Source organism: Falco cherrug, chromosome 2, assembly GCF_023634085.1.
Source record: "Falco cherrug isolate bFalChe1 chromosome 2, bFalChe1.pri, whole genome shotgun sequence".
Classification (NCBI taxonomy): Eukaryota; Metazoa; Chordata; class Aves; order Falconiformes; family Falconidae; genus Falco; species Falco cherrug.
In genome coordinates, this window is record NC_073698.1 from 3,952,206 (window position 1) to 3,966,101 (window position 13,896).

Consider the following 13,896-nt stretch of genomic DNA (forward strand, 5'->3'; position numbering starts at 1 on the left):
AAACAGGCCCTGTTTGCTGTCAGACATCTGCAGGACCTCTTTATAGTCAACAAAACAGGCATCTTGCAAAGGCAATTCATCTGGTAACACAGACGTCCAAGCAGGCCAGGTGAATCAGACCCCTGAGCAGGTATTTCTCTTTGCTGGCTATAAAGGGAGTCAAGGTTGACTAATGTGGGTGACTACACCATTCTTGTCAAACAAATCCTACTCCTGGTTTTTAATGTCCTGACCACAACATCCTTTCCAGGCATACACAGCATGTGACAGCTGAGCGGGGAATACTCCATTTGCAAAGGCAGGCATTGCAAAGCTACAAAAAGTCTTAATGAATGTCAAGTGCTCAGTCTCTGCTCACCATTGCTTGGATGGAGGTAACATCAAGAAGTCTTAAATTACCTAATGGTGCCATATTTTACAATACAAAGTCTCCTTACTGTTCTGTTTGAATGAACAGTGCTACAGGGAAGAAACATGTTTGTACGGTGAATGAGGCTGCTGTTTTCTGCAGGAATTTGATGGAAGGAGAGAAAAGTCTGAGTGTCACCGTAACACTGATGACACCAGAGACCTGGAATTGTCCCCACCTGTGTGTCTCCCATACGCACACAGAGTAGGAAGGAGATTCAGGAAGGAACGCCCTAGTGCTCAGCCTCCAAGGGACTATGGCAGAGAAGCAGCAAGTTTCCATGCCACTTCTTGGGAACAGTGATTGAGGACAGGAGTTGAAGAAACCGAATCACTTCTGAGTCCCAGTACTACACCTGAAAATGTCAGTCACCTAAGGGAAATGATGCAGACTTTGCAGACAGGTAGCATGGGAAGACAGATACTCAGCCTGTGAACTCCAACAAGGACCTTTTAATGAATCTATTGAACAGTGATGAAGTCACACTTACCCTGGCTTTATTTCAGGAGGTTTAGGTAAGGGCTTCAGAAAGCCTTTTTTCCCAACTAGCCAATATGTGTCTTCTACTCCTTTACCCTAAAATAAAAACAAAAAAACTAGATAAAGAGCAGCTTTCTGACCACCCGCTGCTCAACCCGTAACTTCCTCACTGGGTTTCTGAGGGCTTCACGTATATGCAGAGACAGAGAGTGGCTGGAAATCTTGGGCTCATGGTTCCGGGATCGTTTCAATTTCACTATGCTAAAAGAGGATGCCTTTTCCAAACTGTCATCTGCAAATGACCCTCATTGATCTGGGTCATTGAAACTACACAGCTTAACAGAAATGGGAAACTACAGGATCTCTAATCATCTTGTTTGGCAGCACTAGCATCACTAATTGAGAGATTTTACAACTCTTGCTGGGCTGAGTGTGAGAATAATAACTTCCTCTCCCATCACTAATGATTTAGCTTTTAAGGTGAGATGCATCTGTTAAGCTGTAGGCATCTACATCAGAATCGGTCACCCTTGACTGGAGAAGTGAAGAAAAGCAGACACTTCCAGGGCAACATTCATCTTCACATTAAACTGGACCCTGAAAGTAAGTCAGGTTAATGGTTTCCTAAAGTGCCAATTTATCTCTACTAATTCTGCAAAGGTTTCTTTCCATTAGCTAAACCTGGAATAACTACCTCAGATCTCCACCTGCAGACACGTGCACTTAGGTGACATGATTCCACTTGTGAAAGATTATTGAGGGACCTGAGGCCATATTCAGACCTTATTGTAAGTGTTCAAGGCAAGCAAAGCTCATACTTATATCTATTGAATATGTAAGGGAAGAAGTGATGTTCTGAATTATATAGTGTTGTCTTGTTTGGACACTGTGAAAAGTAGCAGTTTCCATCAAGGGTGGACTAAATAGAGTCCTAAATGAATACTTAGATCCAGCACAAACAGCTGATTGCTCAGTCCCACAGTCCTTCAATAATTACCTCATGTACTGAAACAACTGATGGGGACAATTTGGGAAGGATCCAGCAGAAGAGTGGTGGATGAAGGCCAAACAAGAACTTAATAGAAAAATTCCTTAAGTAAGAAGATTCCCCTGTGAAGCATTTCACACAGCCCTGACCTTCTTACCTTCAGTTCTGTTTTTCCCCTAGGTATGATTTCATAGCCTTCATTTAGACTCCGAAGCGTATCCACTGTACTTTGGCTGACATGAATTCTGTAAGCTGGGAATGGAAAGCAAAACAGATGGATCACTGTATTGCACACCCGCTGCAAATTCCACACTGCTTCATACTAGCAAGGAAAAATGCTCCAAAGCATGCGGGCATGTAGCTGGTGTAGCTGTGTGGTGCTCCTCTATGTAGTTTGGTGCTGATGTATGGATCTTTCCAGGTAGGGCTGTAGTGAGGGTGAGAGGAGACCTGCACTGGGGACTTCCCGGAGAAGGATACCAAACATGCTAAGTGTAGATGTCCAGCTCTTAGTAAGGATGGCATTTTTTTCAGCAATATTGTCAGCTGGAATAAAAAAATGCCATATTTCTCTCTTGCCACAGTGTAACTAGGGAACAAGAAAGAAAAGGAAAATAACCAACTGTCCTGCTCCAGATATCCAACGTCATTTGGAAGCTGGGATGAAGACCAAAGAGATGGAATTTTTAAGGGGACATAAAAATGTGGCTGTGCATCTAGATCCATCTGGGTTTTATCAGAAATTGACTCCATCCAGAGACGCTACTAACAGTCTATGAACAAAAAGGGCAAAGATCGAGATCTTTATTAAATTCCCATCTTCCCCAGTTTGTTTTACAGCCATTACTGGAACTCACTGAATTTTGTTGTGGTTCTGCTGGTTTGAACAAGCCAGAGAATGTTTCTAAAATATTTTTCCCCAAAATAGTTGTCTTTGTTGTTCTTCTTGTTGAGCTTTTATTTCAAATGTGCCAATCACATTCCCTTCCCTCTGGAAGGGTGGGGAATAAAACAATTAATATTTTTTTCCAGAATAATCAGAAGGAAGAACAGTTCAACTATGCAGAGGAAGACCACATAGCTTTGAGCTGCACTTCCTGAGACATTGACTTACAATCTTCTTATTACTGTGGATCTATATAAATTTCTATTGATGTATAATAATGCTCTTGTATCTGCAGTGCTCCTGCTGTCTATGATCTCAGGAGACACTTTCAAGGCTCTAAACCTTGAGATTCTTCAAATATCTGTCTTGCTATTCGAAATCTGCTGTCAAAGTATTCCCTTCTTTCCACTGCTTTCCAAATGCAATGCAAGCCTTTTAAAATAAGACAGCCATTATCACAAGAAAGGCAATTTTCCTTAATTAAAGATTAGATTAATTGTTACTCCTAATTAGTCTAATCAAAACCACTGGAGCTAGGGCTGTTTGAAAGACTGAGAAAGTTCCAATGCAGCATGTATACTGCAACACATTTCTAGCCTGGCAAGACCTCAGGAGTTTCATATTAAATATCACAGACTTCATGTAGCTTGTAAACTAACTATAATAGGTAATTTCTTAGAGCCGTTGAAAATATCAAAAGGGATGTCAGAGATCAATGATTAAAATGTATGAGATGTTGCCTTTGGAAACCAACTTGTACTGACAGCATGAACATCAAAAGCAAATGCAAAACACATCCACTGCAAAACACTGTCCGCTGCATCATGCGCTATAGTTTACATATATATCCTTGTCCTAGCCAAGGACAGCAACAAACAGCAGATATGTGTATACATAAGACTGAAAAGTGGGTAAATGTTCCCCACCAGCTCTTTTTACAAGTCTAGAAGTCTCCAGCCATGGGACAGTAAGAACCAGCTGAGAGGTGGTACTGTCTTATCTGCTGCAGCTATTGGCTCTGTGCATGTAGACTGTGCTTTTACAGCTGGAAGCCTCAGGAAAACAAAGGCAATACCTTGAGGGAAAAATAGCATTAACATCAACCCATCAAGAAAAAACATCAAGAAAACCTGAAGAGGAAGGGAAACCTAATGATTGTGTTAGGACCTGCCGGCACTTGTTTATGGAATTGTTATTGCTGATAAATGAAACCATCACAAATAATGCCCTTCAAGTTACAGGACAACATTGCATGTGGTCTGCTTTTCTCTGCCTCCAGCATGATGCAAGAAATTCCTGCATGTGCTTCTACCCTTGCTTTGTACTGGCCATGGCAGGTAGTGCATTATTTTGCTGTGCAAGAACAGCTCTGAATAAAGGGTTCTCAGCACTGACTGAAAGCAAGATCCAACCTACGCAGAAGAAATCTAGGGCAAGATTAATGTTGATTTTGGCTGATGGAATCCAAATCAGAGCACCATAGGTGGAAGGCAAGGCCTTAAAGGCTATCTTACGATGGCAAAGTCAATGCCCTCCCCTTCTGGCTGCTTTGAATTTTGTCATTTTATTTGCCCCTTTCTTCACAGTTGATTCAGTTGCAATGCTTATAAGTAAAGATATGCATTTCTTCATCCCCCCTGAGAATTTTATTCAACCACCCACTCCAGGGACTGTCCCAAATACTCACGCAGGCCTGTGGACTCCATTCGTGACGCCGTGTTCACTGTGTCTCCAAAGAGGCAGTACCGTGGCATGGTAAGCCCAACCACTCCTGCCACGCAAGGCCCTGAAAGACATGTCATCTGTATAACCCTGATGGTACTGCACAAATCAAGGGGCTCACCAGCAGACAAATCTCATCCTCTCCTCCGATATTCAAGAACCACTTGAGAATACAGGAGAAGGTTTTTTAAAGATCTCATTGTCCTTAGTGTTTGCTACAAGTGATCAAAAATCAAGCATTGCTTTGCATTGCACATTGGTGTTTTGTGCCTGAGAAGGGTCTTGTGTCATAAGACTTCTGTTCACCATCATCTGGCAGAAATTTGTTCAGAGTTCATGGGAGCTCAAGGACTATTGCAATTCATTTTAAAAAGACCTCCTTTTCTATCCAATGAAACTCAAGTTCAGATCCTGTGATATGCCCAGTGAAACAGGGTTGAAAATCAGCTTTGGAAGTCTAGAGATGCTGGCAATAAGCTGGACCACCCTGTGACCCCTCCTCGGAAAAGAAGACATCATTAGCTCGCCTGTCTAGCCAAAAACTGTTTATTTTTCCTCTTTCTCATTCTTTAGATGAGATCCACTCCCTTCCAAAGTAGCTCCCAAGGAACCCATGCCAAGTTCTCAGAGAGAGGTATGTGTGCAAGATTCATATGAACATGCACACACAGAGAGATAAAATGCGTAATGGCCAAACAGCACAGACAACTGTCATCTGGGACATTTGGATTAGCTAATGTTTGGACTATGTTCTGAAGTCTGAGATGCTAAATTTCATCACCCACAATTTAAAATATCAGGCTTGCAAAATAAATGCAAAAAAAAAAAAAGATAAAGCAAAGAAAAAAAGAGAATGCTCTCAGCAATGTAAGGAGGTGTGGGGCTTCCTGCAGAGAAAAGAGACCTCTCTGTATTTTCCATTGGATACATTTATGTCATATGTATTTGCAGGCTCTGCCTGCCTTTTCAATTTCATGATCCTTCTGGGTTAAGATTTAGCAAAAATGAAATCTAGGAAATCTTCTCCAGTGCAAAGATACAAGTGATTTGAAGTAGCGCATCATCAACATCTGAAATGATACTATAGATAAGGTTTCTCACAATATAAAAAGGTGTAAGTTAAAATGTTGTAGGTTAAAATAATGATGATGATGATCATCATCATCCAATTTAGAAGTGATCAATTACTTGTTTTAGGACACTATTTTTACTGTGATTTTTAGCTTTCTTAGTTACAGAAACTGATTCTGCATATAGTTTTCAGATACATCTTAATGACAATGAAACTCCATAGCTGAAAGCTATGGGGAACTTTTCAAGGACACCTCTTGCTGTGACCTCTCAAAAATTGTTGCTGCAGAGTCAAAGCAACAGGATTGTAATATAACTGACAGAGGATGCAAATTGAGAGGTAAGGCAGATTTTAACTCCTGCCTGATAAAGCACCATTTGCTTTAAGATTGAAAAAAAAAGACAAAGGAAAAATGGTTTGCACCAAAAATGTTACAAGGACTTAAGCACTATCTCTGGCTCAAACACAACATTCAGGGACTGCTGGAGATCAGGAGAACCTGATTTAATGGTGTTTTTTTACTGCCAGTGTGCTGTGCAACCTTGGATAAGACACTTCTCCCCAGAATCTCTTCTGATTTAATTCCTATCCTTATCAATATTCACTAATTTTGTTCAAGCTCTTCAGGGAAGGAGCTATAACCACTAGAGGAAGGTTTTTCAGGGTCTAGTCCATAGGCACTTCTATAGGACAACTACAAAGGCACTGTTGATACTACTGGGTCAAGGACCTAATGCTCACCTAACTGGTCCTTAATGTGTGCACAATGACGTGGCATGTGTATTTAAAAGGGTCTTGTTGGAGACTTTTTAATTCATGATTCAATAAGAGCTTTCCCTGAGAAAACATTGACACGGCATCACCTCTCTTCATCTTGTGGTGATGATGTGACAGCAGCACTCAGAAACCTCAGTAAGGATCAAAGCTCCTTCTGTAATAGGTGTTGCAAAGACACAAAAAAAGTGGTTCTTGTCAAAAAGCAGCCCTCAGTGAGGAGGATTTGATTTCGTTTGAAGAGGCACAAACAGAGAAGGCTGAGCTCCTGCTGTAGTTGGTGGAGGGCAAGTCAACGCAGTCAACTGAGCCATGAGAGCCTTTCCACTCCTGCACTGAACAGCTCTCCAGGGCCTACTTATATGTCCACCAGCTTTCCACCAAGCACAAAATCAGTGCGGGTTCCCCAGCACTCCTGGAAACACCTCCACGTGGGTACCTGAATTCAGGTTTCCTACTCAGTCAGTGAGTAAGTCAACCATCCAATCACTTCTGCAAAGCTCAAAGCCTAGGATAGGCAACAATTTTGGGGTGAAGTACTACCTTTCTAGAGTCCTACTTTTAAGCCTTTCCTCCTGTTGCAGAAAGCTGCTAGCTCAAAACAAACCCTACAGTGTAAGCATGCCTGAAGGATTTCTCCGTGTTGAAGGCATCCAACGGTTAATTCACTCGCTCTCTTAACTGCCTGTGTGTGTTCCCCTTTGTCTAGACAGCTTCAGCCAAGGGCTAACAAAAACTTCCAGCAAGAAATCTCCCACAGTAACAAGTTTCAGAGGAAACCAGATACCCTGTGATGAGAACGTTATGGCCTCGTTTAATTACACAGGTTCACTGATTTGTTTTGAAGTGACTCTTTGCCAGGCCTTGCAGGGTCAGTTAATGAGTGATGCTGGCTAAGAGTCTGCAACAACCATCAGTGGTGCCACAGAGGTTAATAAACTTGACCAAAGTGTGGGGCTGCCTGCCAGAGAGCCTGACTCTTCTGCCTCTGTGAAAAAGCTTGTCTTCTCACCACTGCTCTCCCTGACTGCCCAGCTCCAGCCCAGACACAGATGGCGTGGAAACAGCTGAGCCAGCTGAGTTTTTCTGGACATGCAGTAAAGTCAGGAGAGCAAGCCAAGACTCCAGGGTGCATTTAAAGCAGGGCAGAAACTGCAGACTAAACACTGGTCTTCTTGTCCTCTTTGTCTTACCCATGCATTGCCACAAGTGGACCACGGGCATGGGCTAGCAGAAGTTCCAGAGGTGCGGTTCTCCATTGGTGGGATTGGAGAGGCATGGGCAGTGCATACCCAAATGCCACACACTGCTTTTTCAGAGAGGGGATCATGAGGTCTTCTTGGCACTGGTTTCCAGAGAGTGGTTGGCCTGCAAAACCGGTGGTCACACCCATTCTCCATCCTTTTCAGGACAGTGAAAGTGTTAGCCAAGCCCTCCTCTCCTTCCTCAATGTTTTCATGATGCTGGTGATTCCCTCTTCATGCTTCTTCCCTCAGGAGAAATGGGGTCTAGGGTTAATCAAACTCTGCTGTCAGCTCAGTGGCTCAGAGAGCTGGTTTGCTTTGGAGCATGCATTTCTTGCTGCTCCCGTGACAGTATGATGTTGCCAGATCTGTGCAAAACAAGATCTGGCTTCCGCTTCTTCAGGAAGAAAGCACCAATTCATCCCCCTCTTCCTCTCACACCCTACACAACAGCTCATAGAAACACCACTTTCCAGATACCCGGCATTCATAAAAACAAGAAAATACGTAACTGACCCATGTACACTTCACCTAGGGATAGATTTTTGGCTGGGTGCATGGAAGACACGTTGCAGAACTGCTGTCAACAGGCAGCAGCAGCTGTTGCACACCAGATTCCTCTTTTCCCCAGTTGACAATACTACTGGTGCTCCAGGGACTTCTGCTCAGGGCAGGACAAGCTGGGGCCATAGTCTCATCTAATTTTTGCTGGACTATAAAACCCACAGTGCTCCTGCAATCATTCTTTAACACTTCAGATTCTGTGAGGGGCAGCTAAGACCACCAAACTGCAAAGAAAATAGTAGGGAGATGAGTTTTCAGAGATAAACCCCAAAAAGAACTTGTGTGGTCTAGCAGATACGACATACTGATTTTAGCTCTGCCTGTCACAACCCTGTTCTTAGGATATTCTGGGTGAGATACTTCCTTTTCTCTGCTGTTGTTTCACAATGTGTACAACAGGGACCAGGATATTGACTTTGTAAAACACTTGCATGCCAGAGCTGCAAAAATGTGGGCATTATCAGATAGGCAGAAGGATAAAACACCCTGTAATACTGGGTCAGACGTCTGAACAGTCTCATTCATTGTTTGGCTTCCTGCAATGGGCAGTACCTGGCACTTTAGTGGAAGGCACAAGAAGTCTGATGATGATCAGCTGGGAAAAAATCATTAATGAATGACTACGGCATAAAATTATGGAGGCTCATATCTCTTCTAAAAATATTGATTCTATGATAACAGCAGATGTCTTTCCCTCAATTTAAAATCCAGTCATACTTTCGCTTTTATGACTGCAGTCCTACTGGGGTTTTTTGTTTTGTTTTGGAGTTCATGTACACTTTGTATAAAAAAACCCCAACTTCCTCATTTCTTTTTCAGCAAGCCACTTTTCTGTTAATTGAATACGTTATGACTTCTACATTAGAGATACTGTCTTCATAACAGAACTTTTTCTTAATAGCTGTATCACATGTTCTTCCAGTTATGTCCTATCCATGTAACTCTCCCCAACCTTTTCATTCTTACACTCTATATGCCTGTTTTTCTGTCCTTTTTCCTTTCAGGACGGTTACAAAGGCATTGCTGGATGTCTGTGTCACACCAGTGAAGAGCCTATGGCACATCAAAGAGCCACCCTTACAACAAAACCCTTGGGACTAACTTGTCTGATGTAGTCCCTGACTGTGACAGAATACACAATTTTTCCCCCCAGATTATACAGAGTCGTTTTCCTCCTTAGTGTTCGTGCTTTGCTATGGAAGACTTAAAGGCATCTTCTAAGACCACTTGTTTTGGGGTGGGCAGGGAGAAAACATTCAAAGCTGGAAATACCATTGCAAAGGAGTTCTTTGATGTTCAGGCACAGGAGAGAGTCACTGCCTACCTGTGTGCAGGCCGATTCGTATCCTGAGGGGGATGTCTGGCATGTGTCTCATTTTGAATGTTCCCACAGAGCTGAGGATGTCCAGGGACATGTTGGCTATCTCAGCTGCATGCTTGTTTCCATTGCGTTTTGGAAGCCCTGAGGCAACCATGTAGGCATCACCAATTGTCTCCACCTAGCAAATAGCATTACATTAAAAATGTACGTTAAAAAATGAACAAACAAATTGAAAAAGATGGAAAAGAGACATAGAATGAAACTACAAGAATGTCTGAACCACAGACACTTTGATCCTCATGCGCAGGTACCCCTCACCTTGTAAACGTCATGGTTTCCAAGAACAGCATCAAACAGTGTGTAAAGGTCATTTAGGAGATCAACTACTTCAATGGGTTCACTGAGGGCTGAAATAGTTGTGAAGCCCACGATGTCACTGAAGTAGATGGTCACCTGGTCAAAATACTCCGGCTCCACTGTGCCACCAGTCTTGAGGGCTTCCGCCACTGATCTGAAATAACAATGCAAACAAAGACGACAGGGCACAACCCCTTTTTGCAGTACATGCCCAAGAGCTCAGACACTCTTGTCCTCAAAAAGGACAATCTTGTGCTTGAAAAATCTTCCACTAAATAGAAGGTTCTATATAGCTGTAACAAGCATTGATTAAAGTTTCTTACTTCGATTGGAAGGTGCTTGCCAAAGTTGGAGGTCAGATCTGCAATCTTGCTCCCTTCTGGGGAAGAGTTTTGTCCCCTCTAGCTACGGGGTTTATTTTTACCACCTAAAGTACTAGTACTTACGGGGGGAGCATTTGGGACAGTAGTTTTTCTGTCTTCTGTTTTTCAATCTCTAGCTCTTCGGTCCTCTCTCTGATTAAATCTTCCAGGTTGCTTGAATACTGCTCAAGCATCCTGAGCATTGAGTCAATTATATTGGTCTTTTTCCCTTTGTTGATGGTTTTGAACTGTAAAATCAAACTGGAGAGTTATTTAACCATCTCCTTACACCATTGCAGCACTCTAAGTTTGGAAAGGGACAAAAATCAAACACTTCTTTTAAAGGGATAATGCTAAAGACTGGCTTTGTCAGTGGCAAGAGTTCAACAATAAAGGAAAAAGGCAAACTGGAGGGTGAATTTGCAGCAATAACCATGGAAGCTGCCCAGGAGCATGTTGCTCCTCTATGAACTTTCAGTGAGGGTTAAGTGAAATACCACCTTCAATGAGATGACAACATGTATGGGAGTTGTTATGGAGGCCTACAGTGCTGCAGATTTGCACTCTTGTTTATCCCATGACCATCCTTTAGAGTAATTTGCAGCCCTTTGCATTCAGAAATGCAAGTTTCAGGGCATTAGCCACACTTAACAACCTGCTGATATGTTACTGGTGTTAAATCCATCTTTGCACACTGGCATATATGTGTATCACCATCCCCAGCACCACACTGAGTCGACCGTTCTCCTCTTGACCTGAAGCTGTGCCTCTGGATCATTTGGATAATCTGTGACTTCAGAAGCTGCCTTAGACTCAACAGTGGAGTCACATGGATGTAAATTTATTCACAGTTTCATAGAAGCAGAAGGTAAAAATTACGGATATTAGTTTACCTAGTTTGACCTTATAAGAACTTAGGAACAGTACTACTGGATCAGACAAGGAGTTTATTTTGCCAGTACCTGTCCATGAGACTGCCCGGTAACAGCTGTCTGGGAAAGCTGTTCAAACAGGACTTAGGTATGGCCATATTCCCAGGGATATGCTCCCAGCCTCCATCAATCTGCAGTTCAGAGATCTCCTGTGCCAAACGTATCTTTGTGTTTAACAGCCTTTGGTGAATTTTCCTTTTAATCACCTTTTAAATACTTCAGAAGATTAAAAAACGTATTGATCTGAAGGTGCTATCATAATTTACAGATCTCCGTGAGACCATCCGTGCAGGTACACTGCAAATGTGAAGACACCAAGCCCATGTCCAGGCTGCTTCACACCTCACGTGGTGATGCCATGGCAGCCCAAGTTCAGGACAAGGTGTCAGCCAGTCACCACAAGCCATAAAATAACCCAATAGCAAGGGCAAGACTAGAACTCTGGGATATGTTCAATCATTTTTTAAGGGCTCACTTAAAGAAAAAAAAAAAACCCCACACTTTCCTGCCAAGTGCAAACACAGGATTGCACCTGCTGCTCTATTCACCAACCTTATGAAATACCTCCTCAAAGGTTGGACGACGTTCGGGGGCTTCACCCCAGCATTCCTTCATTATCTGGATACACTTCAGGGGTGCCAACTCAGGGGCTATGTTTGGGCGGCACAGGGGAGGGGGCTTCTTCACTTTCTTTATGATTTCTGTGACAAAGAGAAGAACGGGAAGCACATTGTGATATGGAGGGTCTTGATGAGGGTAAAGGACATAGACCTTTTCACCTGTCTCTTGCTCGCTCCTTCAGCTACCACCATTATTGCTCACCACCCAGTGTTTGTGTCAAATAAAGCTGGGGGGTTCTGCTTTTTTTGGCCAGGAGTCTCTTGGAGGATTTGAAAGAGAAGAGATTCATCTGCTGTCTTGTCCCTAGAGAACCAGGTTATGAGCAATAAAGTGGTTGGATGGGGGAAGGTTGTGTGGTAGATGGATGTGTGAGCCTGCAGGCTTGCATTTAATGAAATTGCCTCTGCGTCTTTCCATTAGGATCTGTGGTCCTCCAAGAGAGCAGAGGGTTATGGCCGAGCCCAGACAAGAAGGATACCAGCTTCTGATGCTTCATTGTTGACTGGGAACCAGTAGGTGGGAGGTTGATGGGAATGGAGACAGTGGAAAATATTTTAAGGGGCAGAGTTTGGGTTCAAAACAATGTCTGGAAAGTGACTCCCTATCCAGAGGTGAAACAAGATTAATAAGGAACCGGGCTTGGGCTTTCAGACCCTGATAATTCTTTAATTTGTGGGTTTTGGATAAAACAGCACTAGGCAAAGGAGCAGAGCCACAGGTTTCATTGACAGCTGAAGCACAGGCAGGGAAGCTCGGCGTCTCAACCCAACCTTGACTTCAGTTTAGGTATTTCTTAGAATATCCTGGAGGAAACACAGGTTTTTGTAAGGCAGAACTATATCTTCCTGCTTAAAAAAAAAAAAAAAAAAAAAAGCCCAAAGGGATTGCATTTGAAAGTTTCATTTTGTGCAGTGCAGAGCTGTCAAATGGAGAGAAAACCACCCTCTTCCTGGCAGGAGCCCTGCATTTCCACAGCTGTTACTGTGACTACCCAAAGCTTTTAGGTGTTGACAGTTTACTTTAAATCTCTGGCTCATCCCACCAGTCTTCACCAAATGAACTAAACAAAGTACCTGGCCCAAATATTTCTAGGGGCAGCCAAGGGGAAATGCCTTCCCCAGACGATTTTAAAGTTCACGCCATGAGTGAAAGCTCCTTGAGGATTAGGATGCGATGACTAGAAATTCATCATTTTATCAGGTCAGGAAAATGGAGTGCACTAAGTTCAACATTTGCTGGAGGTTCCCTAGGGGGACTAGGTGGGGGCAACACCTGCGAATTACATCATAGGCTACATCATAGGTCCAGCTCTGAATTACAGAGCAGGTTACATCATAATCTTCATTGTCATTGCATTGTTGCAGCAGCTTGGGGTGCAGCAAGGTCAAGGCCCCAATTCTGGGGGCACTGAACTGGCAGATACTGGATAGCCATACCCCACTTGGTGACTGTCCAGCCCAAAATGTGTTGGGAATCTGCTTTCACTGAAATCAACTCTTTTTTGATTGATCCCGCTCCCTCCCTGTTTAAGTGCTTGACCCTGACCATGGTGTGTTCGCTCTTCCTATGCATGCATGACACAGTTTGGACAACTGAGAGCTGCACCATGAGCAGTTCCTAAGGAGTTTATCTATTTGCTATTTCTGATAAAAGCCAGCTTATATATGTCATATATAATATATATGTATGTATGTTATATATATAAGTATCACTTTGTCCTCTGCTGAAGAGAGAACCTCTTTAAATAGGGAAGTAATTAAGAAAAAATAGATGGGCAGATGGACAAAACAGGATGCTAGTGAGGAGTGCAGCTCAAAAACTCAGCCCCCATGACATACAAAAAAGGGTTGATGAGTGAGAAGCGAAGGCGTTTCCAAGCTATGGAAAATTCTGCTATCAGATCTCACCCCACACTTGATGAAAAGTGAAAATTTGGACAGGGAACTGGAGGTTCTGCAGTGGTCTGACCGCAGGCCAGCTCTCAAGTATCTTGGGGGTGGGGGGACTCAGTACCCCAGCCCCACTGACAGCAGTGATGAGTCACGTACTGAGGCTGAGATCGGAACTACACATTTTGATGTTTATTATGGATGTTTTGTTGAAAACAGACATATCACTGTGAAAAGTCATGAGATTGGGACATTATTTCCATACCAATGTTTTA

General features: G+C 43.0%; 1 protein-coding gene across 4 annotated transcripts in view; it reads right to left on the reverse strand.

Annotated features, from left to right (window-relative positions):
* The window catches only part of GUCY2F (guanylate cyclase 2F, retinal), a 53,982-nt gene that overhangs the window by 18,788 nt on the left and 21,298 nt on the right, over nucleotides 1–13,896 (reverse strand). For 3 of the 4 annotated variants that reach the window (XM_027807799.2, XM_027807798.2, XM_027807801.2), the window contains exons 12-18: nucleotides 11,664–11,812; nucleotides 10,264–10,427; nucleotides 9,779–9,971; nucleotides 9,464–9,638; nucleotides 4,451–4,549; nucleotides 2,035–2,129; nucleotides 900–985 (exon numbers count right to left, since the gene is read on the reverse strand). In XM_027807799.2, the coding sequence (XP_027663600.1) occupies nucleotides 900–985; nucleotides 2,035–2,129; nucleotides 4,451–4,549; nucleotides 9,464–9,638; nucleotides 9,779–9,971; nucleotides 10,264–10,427; nucleotides 11,664–11,812 (961 nt within the window). The remainder of the gene's footprint in view (nucleotides 1–899; nucleotides 986–2,034; nucleotides 2,130–4,450; nucleotides 4,550–9,463; nucleotides 9,639–9,778; nucleotides 9,972–10,263; nucleotides 10,428–11,663; nucleotides 11,813–13,896) is intronic. The other variant, XM_027807800.2, reaches the window with a different exon arrangement.